General features: G+C 42.3%; 1 protein-coding gene across 2 annotated transcripts in view; it reads right to left on the reverse strand.

The window, feature by feature from the left end:
- The window catches only part of AKT1 (AKT serine/threonine kinase 1), a 71,939-nt gene that overhangs the window by 7,878 nt on the left and 48,035 nt on the right, over positions 1-16,026 (reverse strand). For both annotated transcript variants that reach the window (XM_048948020.1, XM_048948021.1), the window contains exons 6-11: positions 14,716-14,847; positions 14,484-14,549; positions 12,813-12,881; positions 11,961-12,086; positions 10,578-10,706; positions 6,000-6,214 (exon numbers count right to left, since the gene is read on the reverse strand). In XM_048948020.1, the coding sequence (XP_048803977.1) occupies positions 6,000-6,214; positions 10,578-10,706; positions 11,961-12,086; positions 12,813-12,881; positions 14,484-14,549; positions 14,716-14,847 (737 nt within the window). The remainder of the gene's footprint in view (positions 1-5,999; positions 6,215-10,577; positions 10,707-11,960; positions 12,087-12,812; positions 12,882-14,483; positions 14,550-14,715; positions 14,848-16,026) is intronic.

Here is a 16,026-nt window from a genome sequence, read left to right on the forward strand (position 1 = left end):
CTTAAATTTTGCTGTGGAGGTTAAAGTGTTCTCTGAAATACTGAACCACATCTGCACACAAAGACAATGCACTGTGAAAACTAAACACATACTGAGCCATCAGCAGGAGACTTACACTGGATAACAAGGTGAAGAGACACTCTGGCTTTCCAGCACGAGAAGTGCCATCCCTGCTCACCCAGTCTGAACTCTGGTATCTGCGAGCTTTCTGTTCCTGCTGCCATCCCAATGCCATTGGCAAACTGAAAAGTTAACTTGATTTTATGGGCTTGGAACATTGGCTCCAGGTGATCAAGGCTTACTAGTTCAGCACCCATGCTTGCTCCCTGGCCCTGTTTCCATTCAGTGGCACAGTATTCTAAGGGGTCTGCCTGTCTCTGTTTCTTCAGGAAACCTGCAGTGCAACATACAACAGACTGCCAGGCTTCAAGTCACAAAGAGCTGAGGGACGCTCTGCCTCCCCCGTAAACTCCCAGTGCAAGCCCAAGTCCACCCCAGAGCCCCACCGGCCACAGCAGGCTGGACGATGGCTCTCCCCTTTCTGTGCCAGCATGGCATACAGCTGCAAAGCCACCTGGAACAGAGACAAACGCCAGGGTAGCTTGGGAACAGAGACAAAATCTGTGAGTAATCATCTCTCAGTTGGTTCCCTGCAGGTCTAGAGGGTTTGCCAAGTCTATATCAGGCTCCTCCGCTGCTTCCCTGGTGCAGATGAAGATGGCCAGTGAAGAAGAGGGTGGAATCCATCGGTTCTTTCCTCTTTACTCCCAGATGGCACCAGGCTGCACTCCAGCAACTAAGTTTGGGAGTTATGAAGTGACTAAAAGCTACAAAGAACCCAAGTACTGTTTTGTACAAGTATGCAGAAAGGCTGGATGATTGCAGCCATACACAAGTGCTTTGGAGAATACATTATCTATTATGAGCCTTTGTTCCATGAAGGGCAAATACACACTCAGGGAAAGGCCAAGAGAAACCCCAGATGTTTTACTTACCTTTTAAAAACTGTTAATATTAAACAAACCCATTCAAATCTAATGGAAAAACGATAGAAAAGGCGTGTTTTGGATGTGAACTTATTCCAAAATGTTTTTCAGAATTATTATGAAAAGAGCCTCTCAAGGTGAATAAAATCGTGTCAGCATCCAATGCAAAAAGCATGCTGAGAACTGAAAGCCCAACAAGTTTGTCTCTTTGCAAGAATATGCAACAACTGAAGAGAAATACAGCATGAACAGCAGCCTTTTTCAAGACTCCTGTACAGTGAAGTTAAATTCTATTCTTCTAAGTCTTCAAACAGAACCAAAATCTGTATAAAGAGAACCCAAAAATAAAAGGCTGCTGAGGCTTTCTGTACACAAGGGAATATCTCAGAACATGTAGAGACTGAAAAACATTTTATTTATTTTTTTTAATCCAAATTGGTCTCCTTAAAATGGACCTGCTGAATGTTCCTGGTTATTAATTTAACTTCCCTCAAAACCTGAGACCCTCTGGTTTGGTGCTTCATTTCCAAGAAGAAAATTATTTATAAATACAACATTATTGTTAAATTCAAATCGTTTCCACACTTTTAACTGTTATGATATTGTGTGTTACTTGCAGGTTACTTTAATCATTTAATCACAAGTGCCTGTATTCCAGAAGCCAAGGGCAAAGAGCTTTCATACCACAGAGAAACTATTTACAAAGCTTTAAGTATGCATATGGTCATTGTAGAGATGCATATTATAAACATAGCATATGCACAGACGCTCAACAATGAAGGCACTGTTATCACAGACCAGATGATTACAATTATTAAGTAACAGGACTTTTTTTTGCTTTCTACCTGTCCATGTAAAGGTAAGCAGCACTCAGCACCCAGGTCTATTCTCAGTTTTTTAAAACATCCCATGAACTTCTTGTTCCACAGATATTTTTTTTTACCATAAGGGCAGCAGGGCTCCAATGCAGGGAAGCAAGCAGCAACCATGTTCACGCTGGCCTGCCCAACCATCCTGTTCCTCATCTCCTGATGCACCAATGTTGGAAGCCACTAAAGATTGTGACTGTGGGCAAAAGCCTGCCATACTTCCAGGTTACAGACTTCTGCTCTTTATACAATTGCACATGCCCCATCCTCACATGAAAAGACAGTCGCAGCTTTAGGGACTCCAAAGTTTAGTTGCTGTTTTGCTTTCATGTGAGTTCTCTGACTCCCCCCCACCTCTTAAAATGGTTCTTGAATAGCATAAATACACCCACTTGGCTCAGGAACAGCAGCTCAGCAAAAGCTCCTTGTCTTCACCAGGTTGGAGCACACAGATGCTTATTTCAGCTTCTGTGATACTGTCAGGAAGGAGAGCAGGACAGTACCTTGGTATGGTCCTTACCCTCACAGACCTCTAGCAGACACAGACACATATTTATGAATTGCACCTACCCAGCTTGCCTGGGGCCAGCAGCACAGAGAAGCTCTGGCCTGAGTTTTCTCAAACTCACATCCAGACTGATCCTGAACAACCCTGGGTGAAGTAGCAATGTTATTAATGTGACTAATGTTACCATGTACAACAGCTAAAGCTCAGCCTCCCTTCACAGCACTTGGTGAAATGTGCACAGACCTGCTGAGCAGTTCAAGGGATAACCAGGATGTTGAGGCTCTTCTGGAGATGACAACTTTTTTGTACTTACAGCACACAAGTTTCAGACACCAGATGCCTGTCACAAGTGATGCCAAAGCTCTGCAAGCCAACAGGACACGAAGCGTGCTGCAGAACAGGAGCAGCTATTGAAGAGCTTATTGCAGAGGAAGCAGAGGGATCTGCAGTCCCTACAGTTGTCACCCCCACCTCTTCCAAAGCCAATAGCAGCTGCAAGGGCTGCCGACTTTGCTGTACCTGAGAGCAGGTTTGCTCACACTGCTTACCCTTCACATAGCAAAGAACCACAGAGAGAACAGACATCTGCAGCTCTGTGCAGTCGTCCAACCTTCTAACAGGTCTTCCTCCTCTCTTACTTCCTGCATGGCAAGGTCCCATAGCACCACCAAAGGCAGCACTGATGAAACAAAGCAGCTTGTGATAAACACATGGAAAGAGGCTGAACACGAGGCCACCCTGCTCTGTGCTGGGGAGCACAAAGGGATGCAGTGAAAACAGCATCAAAATTCAGAGGAAACGGCCTTGGAGATCCCTCAGGTTTAAAACCTGCCAAGGTTCAGTGCCTCCGAGACTCTGCTGGTTACAATGCACCCACACACTTAAGCTCAGCCCATCTACATGGAGCCCTCTGATGCATGCCCACGCTCACAAGTTGCAGACCTTACAGTTAGATAAAGAATAATAAGAATGCCACCAACTTTGCTGTTTTATGTGTACAAATATGCTATGATTACCTCCTTCCATTTGATCTATGTCACAAAGCAGCAAAGGAGAATTTCAGGTCACACTAAAAGGAAGTATTTGTAGAATAGGTTTTTTCCTTCTTAGGAAAATTAAGGCTCACATTACAAGATTAATAAACTTATATCAATCCCAAAAGAAACTTCAAAATTCCTTTTCTCTTACAAAATGGATTTTATATGACCAAATTTAGAGAACAGCCATTATTAAAAGCAGAATGCAATTTATTGTTCTTCATATTTTCCCCATATGCCTGGGAGTTGCTATTACTGAAAGCAGAATGCTAAGGCTGCTCCTCTATTTCCAGCTTACGTACAAAAGGTAATTTGTAAGATTTAATTCACCAACTCTGGTCATTATTCATTTACAATTTACGCAGAGTTTCGTTATTTCAACTTTTTTGGGGGGTTGGGGGGGATTTTACTGGAAAGGAGAATATGTCCCTGTTTCATTTTCCTTTTGCTCATCTTCTCTGTCCCACTCTCGAGCCCACTAGCAGTACCTAAATGCCAGTGATGATGTTTTCTGCCACAGACACTACAACGAAGCCAACTTCTGCCAATCACTGGGCTTTGCTGAGGAGGGGATTTCTGTTGAATTACACAAATTCCCCAAAACATCATCACCAGGCTAATGTGAAATGGACTGCTGCACATTATTTAATTTCAATTGACTGTACTTTGTGGCTATCTGGGTGTTTTCCTTTAGCATGGCTGAATGACCTCATCATGAGTCAATCACCACGTCTCCCAGGCGCCCCAACACAGACCACACCATGTGAACAGCTGACAGTAAAACCCATAACACTACAAGGGCAGGACAGGATTCAGGACTGCCACCCCCAGTGCCCCCAGCTCAGCTCTCCCTGCTGCCCAACACCACCAAGTGCAGTGCACTGCAGAATCCCAACTGCAGTTAAAAAGCTGGGTGAACAGCAATTGGTGAGAAACCAGTATTTAGGAATGGTCCACGATCCAAAAAGCTTGGGAGGCACGAGTGTAATTAGCAAGGTGCAGGCATGTGTGCAGGCTTCTCTAGTCTATAGTTATTTCTATCAGCAGCATGAAAATCATCTGTCCAACATATCAGAGCATCACTGGTTCCAAGCCTGCTGAAGACACACGTGAAGAAGTGGCTATTTGTATAAAATGAGCATATTGTGGAGTAATTATTGGCACTGGAAAAACCTTGCAATTAGAAACAAGTGGGCGTTCTTTGTTTGTAAACAAATTGTAGTTTGGTTCATCAGAGATGCTCCTTTAAGAACAAATTACAGCAGATGCTGCTTGTGTTTCCAGAGATTGAAAGGCCCCACCTGAATAAGCTACAAGAGGGTCACAATTGTATTTAACCCAGGACTTTCCTAGACAGGAATCCTGCTGGCAGGGGCTGCAGCCACATTTGCTGGGCGGGGTAACCAGAGGGCTGCTCATCCATCACACAATCAAAAGTAGTGATGGAGGGAGTCCACTCTCGTGACAAAAATCCCTGCTCTAAGAAATCCCAAACTGGCAAAAAGCATTTTCACGTTACACGTGTGTGTGTGTGTATGCACAAACTTAACAAACATCAGAAAGCAAACTGGAACATTTTGCTTGCATCTCGTGTGAAAGGTTTCCTAGCTTGGGTTCTTTTATGGTGGGAAGGTTCAGAGTCACTATTTTCGTTTGTTTAAAAAGAGTCTGGGCTGACAAGATAGCAGGTTTTCAGACTGATGTTTACCCCTGGTGCAAAGGTCAACATCCTTTTTGGATCCTGTTCTATTTTTTGTTATGTTTTGTTTGTTAGCCATTAAGGGTTTGGAGTTTTCTTTTTTGTTGATGTTGTTTTTGTTTGGTATTAAGACATAGGCTACTTTTTTTAAACAAAAGGAGGAAATGGGAAAAGTAGATTAAAGCACAGTATGAACTCCACCACAAACACGGTACGAACACCACCACCTGCTGTCCAAAGCAGGATGATAGATCACTGGCACAGACTGAACAGAAAATTCAGAAAGCTTACTGTAAGCAGCCTGAACTTGGATAGATGGTAAAACAATTACTGTAGAGCAGCTGATAACTCACAGCAACGATCAGATTAGTTATGACCAAAAGCAAGGTTAACTTGCTTTGTCCAAAGCTATAGCTGGCAGCCATTGAGTTCTGAAATTCGGTCTTCTGAACAACAAAACTGCTTCATGTTGCCATCTGCAAGCCAGCTTGAGTCAAAAGTTAAGATGAATCTGAATAGGTCTGTGTGCTACATCTCTCAGCTCTACTTGGTGGATGATAATTTTGAACCAGTTAAAAACAAATTCACAATTTCATCCAAAATACCTTCCTCATTTTTAAAGACAAAAATACTGGCATGGGTGCATTCAGTCTCCTTTGTGCAGAATCCTCTTCAATTGCTTCTCAATGGTGGAGATATGGATCATTTAAAATGCAGCACAGGAACGGCCACTTTTAAGCCACTTGTCTAAAAAGACAGCTCCCTTTCACAGGCACACCTTTACACAGCACAGTTACTAACTTTTTTGTGAAGGCTTTAAAAGATGTATTTCCTTGATTTATTTAGCTATTTCTGAGGGAATGAGTGTTTAAGAACATCAGTATTAAGAAAAAGCCTCACCTTTGCTTAGGATCTTTCTTCAGCAAACCTGACAAGAGAGATTTTGCTTCAGGTGACAAAGTGCGTGGAAATCTAATCTCTTCCATAAGGATGAGTTCAAAGAGCTTTTCATGGTCCTGATTGTAGAAAGGGAGCCGGCCACACATCATTTCATACATCACAACTCCTAATCCCCACCAGTCCACTGCACGACCATAGTCGTTATCTTCCAGCACCTGCAGAAAGGTAAGGAGGCTTTAGAATACATTTCTACGTTGGGAATGAACACAGAACTCAAGAGGCAAAATTTACACCAGCAAATTCATGTTCTCGTGTTACAGAGCTGAATCTATTAGCACAGAGTGTTTTCAGAAGATCCCCCTTGAAAACAAAGGTCAAGAGACAAAAGAGCACTGTAGATGAGCAAGGTGGGGAAGAGAAGAAAGTGTGCATGTTATGGCAATGTTCTCTTCCTTCTTCAACCCTCCCCCCTCTCACTGCATCGATGGTAAGCAGAACCTTTGAAAGCCCAAAGGCTGAGGACAGTTCTCACATTACAGAGCCAGCTGCTGAATTTTCACTTATTCATCACAAACTGTTCCAGATGGGATCTTATATCTATATATATTTATATATATAGATATATTTTATATATATATATATATATATTTTTTTTTTAATGAGCTCCTATTTGGAACAGTATATATATATATATATATATATATATATATGTATATATATATGAATATAAAATCAAGGAGCCGTTTTGGGAAGAGGAAAAAAGTCTGGTCTGTTACTTCAGAAGCAACAAACTGAAAATCAAACTGATCATCACAATCATCTCTGTATTAACCTGCTCCTACTCAAAGGGCTACTCTGCACATCACAAAAGACCACCCACACACACCAAATGACTAATCCACATTCAGCCCTAAGAGCCAGAACTCCCCTCCTAACACTTGACCGACTGCAAGGCTGTAAAATGGCAGCCAAAGTGAAATATTTCCCTTCCTCCCTCCAGTGGGACTTCCACACTGGCTCCAATACTGAAGGCCCTCATTTCAGATTCTTCCATTTCTCACAGCAGAAGGGATTCAGCACATTCATTTTTCCCCTCCCCTGGGCATTTCTACCCAACAAATCCCTGATTAATGCAGGGCCCCGGGGCTCAGCAGTGCCCTTGCTCCACAGCAGTACTTTCACACTGCATTCCTCATCCTTTGCACCAACAGTTGCTGAGGAGATCAGGAACGTTTTGTGGCTCATGGAGTGGATGCTGGGAGCACTTCCCCAGACTTCGTGTCTCCAATACAGTCGTCTGTAGTTGACACCATCAGTCTCATATTCCAGACCCTGTCCTCAGGTTTTACTTGTCATCTTCAGTCTTTTCACAGGTCTGCACTGAACTGTGTACTGTCACCAAGAGTCAAAACCATCGCCAGGCCACCTCCATTCCCTCTCAGTGCACGGCGGCTGAGTGAGTTTTACATTGCTGAAGTACAGAATTCTCTGCATTCAAAACTAAAAGGGTGAAAGAGTCAGTTGAAGTTGGCAGCTTTCCCTTTAACAGAAGCAGGATCCGAACCTCCTGAAAACCTTCAGAAATTTTTGTGTGTGTGCAAAACTTAAATATTGAGACTCTCTGGAACAACTGTGTGCACTGCGCCTCTCTTTATTCACTAATTATTCCCCTTAATTATCTGAACGAGGGAAAGGGCCTGCAGTAAAAATCAAAAGGCTGCCAGGTATTAGATTACCCCACGCTGGTCTATTTACAGCATCCCCTGCCGTATGATTCACACCAAACGACAGCTGGCTCTGCAGCTGCCCCATATCTGTATATGGCCGACACAGCTGCCGGCCGGACAGGATTCCAGGAGCCAGCCTTCCCCAGGCACCGTGGCCCTTGTGTGACTGTGCAGCTCCTGCACAGAGTGCCCCACTTCCAATCAATGCTTCCTGCTCCCGCTGCCCTGCTTGAGTTTACCTAAAATAAATTTGTGCGGGGTCTCTGCTTGTGTATTTATAGGTTGCTGCAGGAGCTACGAGAGGAGGGGATCGAAAGCAAAACACCACGAGCGCTTTGGTTGTAGTATGGGCAGTGCTACAGGTGCTTTCAAAAGGCACAGAGCAATTCAAACATCATTGCAGTGAGGATACTACAAATGCATTGTAGTGCAGGTTGCTAACTACGAGCCTTTCCCCTCCTCCATTAATTCCAAACGGAATATAAAATGCTAATTTCTTCAAAGTGCTTTATCATGAAAGTGAACACATAAATGCTCATACTTGTAATTGCATAAAACAGAGTAATGGTGCAAGTATTAAAAATACACCTTAATGCAAAAGGTATTACACGTACCCACAATTTACTGCAACGTGCAGGACAGCAGTGAAATAACAAGGTCATTTCACTTAAAGGATGATCAATCCCTAACAAGCAGCTCTAGACTGCTGTGAGATGGAATGTGAAAGAGAAGGCACAACAGCTGTAAACATCACAGTCATTGATATATCTGACACATCAAAGTTGACATGGTTCAGTCACTGTCATCCATGCACAAGATTCCAATATGAACCTAAAAACAACTATGCAGCAACTGTACAAACAGGCTGCTCACCAGATTCAAGTTACAGACACAGATAACGAGAACGAGGCCTCTGCTTTTAAGGATGTTTGACCTTAAATGCACAGAACATCACTCACACACAATTTCCAGATTTTTTGCATGCTATCAACCAGATGACAAAAGCCTCCAGAGTTTAACACTCCAGCTCACAGACGGATTTGAAAGTAAAGGAGAGAGCTGGGTTAATCAGAAGGATTTGTCCTTCAGGGTTTTGGAAGAACCAACTTGTCATAAATATGAAAAATAACAGCAAACAGTATAACTGAAAAAATAACCACCTACACAGGGAACTGCCACGTGCCAAGTTAAGAAAAAACAAGTACTTTTTAATCACCTCACAAAATCCTCGATGAGAAACTGAAGTTCAGCCATTGATTTTAGGAGGAGAGCCACCAAATAAAAGCCACGTTTATGAACAAAAAATACTCTTTGTTGTGCTGCTAATTACTCCCTGCATCAGCGCATCTCAAATTGAGCTGCACGGGCCCCATTTAGAAATACTGAAGACTTCTAGTGATCCATGGAGAGCTGGCTCCACCTCTTTGCTGCAAGCTACTTCGACAGGTGCCCACGTTCCTCATTATTACAAAGACTGCAGGCCCTTGAGAGCAGCTGGTAGTTAAAACAAAAATATGAGAGCGTACAACTGCCTCCACTGCCACCACCACACAAGCTGCAAAAGCACTGATCAGCAGCGACATCAGCTCTCCACAGCAATATTCCTCCTCCACCTCGGTCTTTTGTGCTTTGTACCTCTGCGTACTTTCAACTCGAGGAAGGTTTGCAATGCACACCTCGGAGAAAGAATACATCCTGGGTGTGCCTGCAATACCTAATCTGCTGGCAGCCCAAGACTTGCTCCTGCCTGCGCTCTGAGCTGGATGGCAGCCGTAACGCCATAGGTAAATGGCAAAGTGCAGGCAATGAGCCCTTCTGTGAGGCATGGGGCATGAGCTCAGGCACTGTGCCCTGCTAATACAGCAACTGCTTCCAGACAGGTTAGAGCGTAGGCAGAGAAAACCAGCATCTGCCTGCAAAAAACCACGTATACATCTTCTCTATCACACAATTTCGCTTTTGATCTGCCCTTAACTAACTCACTGCTCTAACAGCACCTGTGTTGCACAACTTCCCAAAGAACTATTTCCAGGATGAATATTACAACCATGGATTTGGATTTTATGCTTTGCAAAAACACTTTTTGTAGAAAAAACAGCCGCCAAAATGTATGCTTGGGGATTCTAGTTCCCTGCTTGGGCTTCCCTGCTTGGGAACAGATGTTTACAAGGGTGGATAGTGATAGGACAAAGAGGAATGGTCTTAAACTGAGATGGGGGAGGTTTAGGTTAGACATTAGGAGGAAGTTTTTCACACAGAGGGTGGTGACACACTGGAACAGGTTGCCCAAGGACGCTGTGGATGCCCCATCCCTGGAGGCATTCGAGGCCAGGTGGATGTGGCTCTGGGCAGCCTGGTCTGCTGGTTGGCGACCCTGCACACAGCAGGGGGATTGAAACTACATGATCACTGTGATCCTTTTCAACTCAGGCCATTCTATGATTCTGTGATTATTTTCTTAATAAATTAACCCCGAGGAAGACCTTTTCAGCCATGAAGCAGTTGGCATTTTTAACATACACAGTGGTGAACACTGAAAAAAGAGCTTGCTCCTTTGTACAAGTTTTTGTGCTGTTTTGTTTAAATTAGACTTCTGACACAAGAAGCAAGCACTCCTCTGTTAAAATGTAAATATTCCCTAGAGCAAGAGGAAAATGCTACCACATCTGGAAATTATCACACATCTTCATTCTGGTATGTCCCAGAATGATGAATAAAAGATTTGGAGTATGTGTTATGTGACAATAGTGCTGTATGAACACAATAACAACAGGAGTTATTACGGATTGGTAAAGCTGTCATGGATGGCATTTAAGAATATAATTTTGTAGAAAAGCCAATGTAAACAGACCTCTGGTGCAAGATACTCTGGAGTGCCACAGAAAGTCTTCATTGTTGCTCCATCTTTTATGCCTTCTTTACATAGTCCAAAGTCTGTAATTTTTATGTGTCCATCTTTATCCAGCATAAGATTTTCCAGCTGAGAAGAAAACCCAAAGGAAACACATCAGATATAACATACACTGCTCCTGAGCAAGTCAATAAAAACCATTTCTGCAGATTGATTACAGTTTTGAAACACGTTTTCACTGGAGTCTGAATTACAGTAGCTGCCAAAGCACGTGTGATGTAAATATGCATTTATATCACTTTCCCTAATCCTTTAGGGAGCATTAGGTGACTCATTTGCAGTCTTTGGGTAACCAGTCATATATACAAAAAGATACAGAATATAAACATATTTGTGCTTCCAAAATATTATCACCAAAAGAACACCAGATTCTTTCAAAAATAATGCATTGTTACTTCTCACATGACTTCATCCCTGCTTTTATTCTTAAGTGACTGTATCAAATACTCTGCACTACTAAAGAGTAGTAAATGAATGAAAGTAAATGAGTGTAAGTTTAAGGAACCGTTTGTCAGATACCCTTGATATGGGAATCATTTTGTACATCTGCTCATTCTTGTTTGCACTACCAATTTCGAATAAGACCATCCAGATTTCAAGACAGAGCTTCAACCATGTATGAAACAAAGTGCCATTTCAAAGGAATCACAGCGATATGGGATACAGAATCCCAGCAGGAATCCCTAAAAGAACTTTGAAGTAGCCTGCAAAAATTACCTTGCGTGCTCCCAGTAGCATCACCTTTCTCTCCTGAAAACACTTCTCAGAAAACCAGTTTTGCTGTTGCAATACCCTTGAGAACTTCCCTAGTTTGTTTTCCCTGAGATTTCTTACTCGGTGCTTTTCCCTCTCTGCTCCCCAAACATAAGCCATTTGAACTTTATGCAATTTTCTCTCTGCAAGAAGGTACTATGAAGATAGTGATGCACAGCAGACTGAAAGGAAGAACAACATCCACACACGTGTGAATTTGCACGTATCTGATAAGACCTGGCATGAAGAGTCCAGAATTGTATTTCACCACACATGAAGCCAGAAAGGTTTCTTTTGGAACAAGCAGTCAGGTGAGAACACAACCCACGATGCTCAAACGCTCTTTGTATTCTCCAAAACACTGCCAGAGCCCTGATAAATGCATTAGACAAGCTCTAATGCTACAAAGGTGTTTAGACACCCTGTAAAGTCAAACCCGACAGCTGCAATAACAGTTATGTTAAACTTCAGTGAGAAAAGGCTTTCTTACAGTGAAGGCTCACTTACTTCTGTGACTAAGAAACCAAAAGCCCAAATCCAAAAAGCCTCTGAAATTGCTTTTCTCCGTACCTTCAAATCTCTGTAGACCACATTCTTCTCTGAATGCAGGTAATCCAGCGCTGAAACAATCTCAGCTCCGTAAAAACGCGCCCGGTCTTCAGAAAATACACGCTCTCTCGACAGATGGAAAAACAACTACAAGACCAACAGTGTCTCACGTTTAGATTGTGAATGTTTCTGTGTTACGTCTAACACCTCGCAGGCCATCCTGCACCTGATGTTACCTAAGAGAAAACCCCTTCCCATCCGCACCCAGTTGAGTTCCCAAGTGTTTTAAAAACCATCATAAACAATGCATTGTAACTCATAGTCACAGATGCATGCTGATAACTAGTTTGTGAGCTACACTTTCTTGTGTGTACAGAAAACCTTCTAATCAAATTAAAATTACATATTAAAACTATCTTATGGCTCAGTTTAGAGAAATATTGGTATTTCATCTTTTCCTTCTTAACTAACAGCATTTTGCTGCACTTCAAATTCTCTCCATAGTGATGTGCTCGTAATATTCATCTAGAAGTATTAAAACCTACCTGAAAAGCAAACAGAAAGCAAGTCGCTTTTCTGAATAACTAACTGTCAGATTAAAGGATGTTGTTGTCATGTGTAAAATACATACCTACACCCCAACCTGCACTTACTAAAAGTGAAGAAGTGAGTGAGTCTTAATTCTTAACATTAGTTAAAACTGCAGACAGCTCTGTTTAGCTGGGACAATTTGTATTAACTAGAAATGCAAACACATTTATTATTTGGATAATATAGAAATGCAAACTCAGACCTTAGCTGAACAATGCCAAGCACGATTAATACTAGTACAGGAATATCCTACAATACCAAACATTGTTACATTTCCCTTACCTCCCCTCCGTTAGCATACTCCATAACAAAACACAAGCGATCGTGTGTCTGAAAGGAATACTTTAAAGCCTGAAACAGATTTAAACAAAAACTCAGGTGATCACACAGACAGTTATAAAAAGCATGCTGAGTAAGTTTTCAGAATCACAGACAGACAAAAGATAAGATTTCAGTGGACTCTTTGTCCTTGACTCTCATATAATACTCGCAGTTTCTCATTTGAGCTGAGTGCTGATCCACTGCCAACTTATTTTATTAAATATATTTAATGCAACATTACAAAAAAAAAAATCCCTTGCAGAAGCTACTGGTAATGCTATAATGTTGTGAGAAGCCCTAACCCATTACAATGGCACAAAATGCATTGGCAGTGGCACTGAAATATCCTTCACAGGCCACAAGCTCCCAGTTTGATCTCTCAGACAGTGGGCCACAGCCAAATCCAAGAGCACAAGGTTTTGCCACGCTGGCTGCAAGCCCACTAGTGTGAAACAAGTGCACTTACAGACACCAGCCCCCTGGTCTCTGCCCTGCTCGCTGCAACTGCTCTCTGTTGACAGCCTGCCAGGGGATTGAGCAATGCTATCAATATGCACTTGTGAGCAATTTGCAAAAACAGATCAGACAGAGGGTGTGATGGAGTGTCACAAGGTGCCTTTGCACAGTTGTGTCATGGGTACTCCTGCAGCAAGAGTAACACCAACTTGTTTGCCATGGTCTTACGTTTCTTGATCACAACCTGCTCTCCTAGATGACTTCAAGACAGCCCTTGTTTTGGACTTCAGGGTTTATGAAAGCAATGAGAAAATACCACACGTGGTATCATCATCATCTTCATTATTAATGAAATCATTTTTATACCAGCAAAAGAAAGGGAGAATCAGGTTCTAGACATGTCAGCAAACATGAACTGATTATACTCAATTCAGCTAATATTTACTTCCAGAGGTCACACTTAAAAAGTTTAAATTCCAGTTAAACTCACGTGTATCTGGATGAAGGAAACCACCACGATACTACACAGGTCTCTTAGAGGCCTGAAGTGGTTGGAAATGATTCAAAGCAAACTTGTAATGAATACTACAAAGTCTTGAATTAGAACTCAATCCAGAGAGACTGCTAGAGTTGTAAAGTGAGGCTACAGCTTCATTTAACAGTTAGCCAATCTAAATGGAAAGCAACAGATAAAGCACGGTCCTGCTCTCCCGTCTCATCCCCACGCTTCTGCTGGCACCACAACAGCTCTGATTGCACAGTGAGCTGTTTGTGGGAATTTGAAAAGGAAAGAAAAATTAAAGAGCTTTTCCCACTATGTAACCCTGAACTCATGTGTCACAAGGTCTGAGTCATCCTGGTCTCTGTCACAGAGGACAGCAAGCATTTGGAGGACAGGGAAAGCAAATACTTCTCTCAAGAGACAGGAGCCATTATACAGGTGAGCCATTATATGAAATCACATCCTGAAAATACAAAGTCTCTGATTTCAAGAGGCACTGAAGATCTGATCCACAAAACTCTAGAAAGGATTATAATCTATGCTTCCCAAAAATGAAACACACAAGAATACATACCTGCTCTAAAAACACAGATCACTGTGTAACCAACCAAAAATAAGGAAAGTCTCAGTTGTCACGATGTTAAGCAGCAATCAATAAAGGCACAAGTACTTACTGTTAGGAACGGATGCCGTGAGTTCTGTAAAACACGGTTTTCCGTCAGCGTGTGTGCTACTTCATCCTGAAACACAGGCAGAGGGAAATCACTACAGCGATTCTGCAGACCAGGGGCTTTATTTCAAACACTACTGGAGCAATTATTACAAGTGCTCACAGTACCCCTGTTAAGACTTTCCAGAAGGCTACAGCAAGAGTGAACCACGCTCCCGACTTTCCCATCTACTCACCTTTGCTACAATAACTTCCTTCTTCAGAATTTTCATGGCATAATACCGTCCAGTTGCTTTTTCTTTAACTAAAATGACCTTTCCAAAAGTGCCTTTTCCCAGTAGCTTAAGGTATTCAAATTCATTCATGGTCTGTTAATGACACAGATAAATAAGAACTGAATTATATGAACTACCAATAAGTACATCATTCTCAGACTAAGATTTCTCATTCCTGTAAGAACCCTATGTGCATGCATTAACACTTTTGCTTAGCTGAAAACAGAAGTAGAAATGATTCTTCCATAGAAATCATAATCATAGAATCATAATCACAGAATGGTTTGGGTTGGAAGGGACCTTCAAGGTCATCTAGTTCTACCTTCCTGCTTTAGGCAGGAACACCTCCCTCTAGAGCAGGTTGGTCAAAGCCCTCATCCAGCCTGACCTTGAATGCTTCCAGGGAGGGGACATCCACAGCCTCTCTGGGCAACCAGTTCCAGTGTCTCACCACCCTCACAGTAAAGAATTTCTTCCTAATATCTAGTCTAAATCTGCCCTCTTCCACTTTAAAGCCATTTCCCTTCCTCCTGTTGTTACATGCCCTTATAAAAAGTCACTCCCCAGCTTTCATGTTGGCCTGGTTCATGAGTACCAGTACACTTATGAAACAGAATCAAACCAAGAAAAACCATTAACTGCCTGCTAACAGAAAACTCATTCACTACTTAGCATATTATCACTCTATAGACATTTCAATCGCTTTGTCAGCACTCAGAAAGATTTGTATCTGCTCGGTGAAGGATGCAGAAGGCTAATGGCAGCTACAGTTCAGAGTGACACATAAATAGTCACCCACACCAGTCTAAAACCAAGAGCATGACACAAGGATGGCAGACATACAGAGCAGCCTCTGGTGGATAGTTCATATTTTATCTTTAAAAATTTCATCAGTTCTGCCAAAATTGAAGCAAAATTATGAATGTAACGGGGGATGACAATAGTGAGACAAGGACACAAAGAAATGCTTTGGTATTATCCAGACGTGGCTTTTGCACAGAAGGTTAAATCAATTTTCAATTACAAGTGCCAATGGGAATCCTTTGGAAAATAGAAACCCAAATAAGAGGCACAGACAGGGCAGAGAAAAGGCTGAAGAAAGATGTCCAGAAGGACTCCGAAGGGCAGAGAATCTACACTGGCACATACTGTGCCATGCAAGCCAATTCAGTCATTACTCTACTTGATGCAAAAACCCAAGCTCTATGAACACTATGGACAGACATATCAGTGGCTGTCAGTAAACCCAGGCCCTTAACCCAGAGAAATCAA

This window comes from Lagopus muta, chromosome 6, assembly GCF_023343835.1.
Source record: "Lagopus muta isolate bLagMut1 chromosome 6, bLagMut1 primary, whole genome shotgun sequence".
In the NCBI taxonomy this organism is placed as follows: Eukaryota; Metazoa; Chordata; class Aves; order Galliformes; family Phasianidae; genus Lagopus; species Lagopus muta.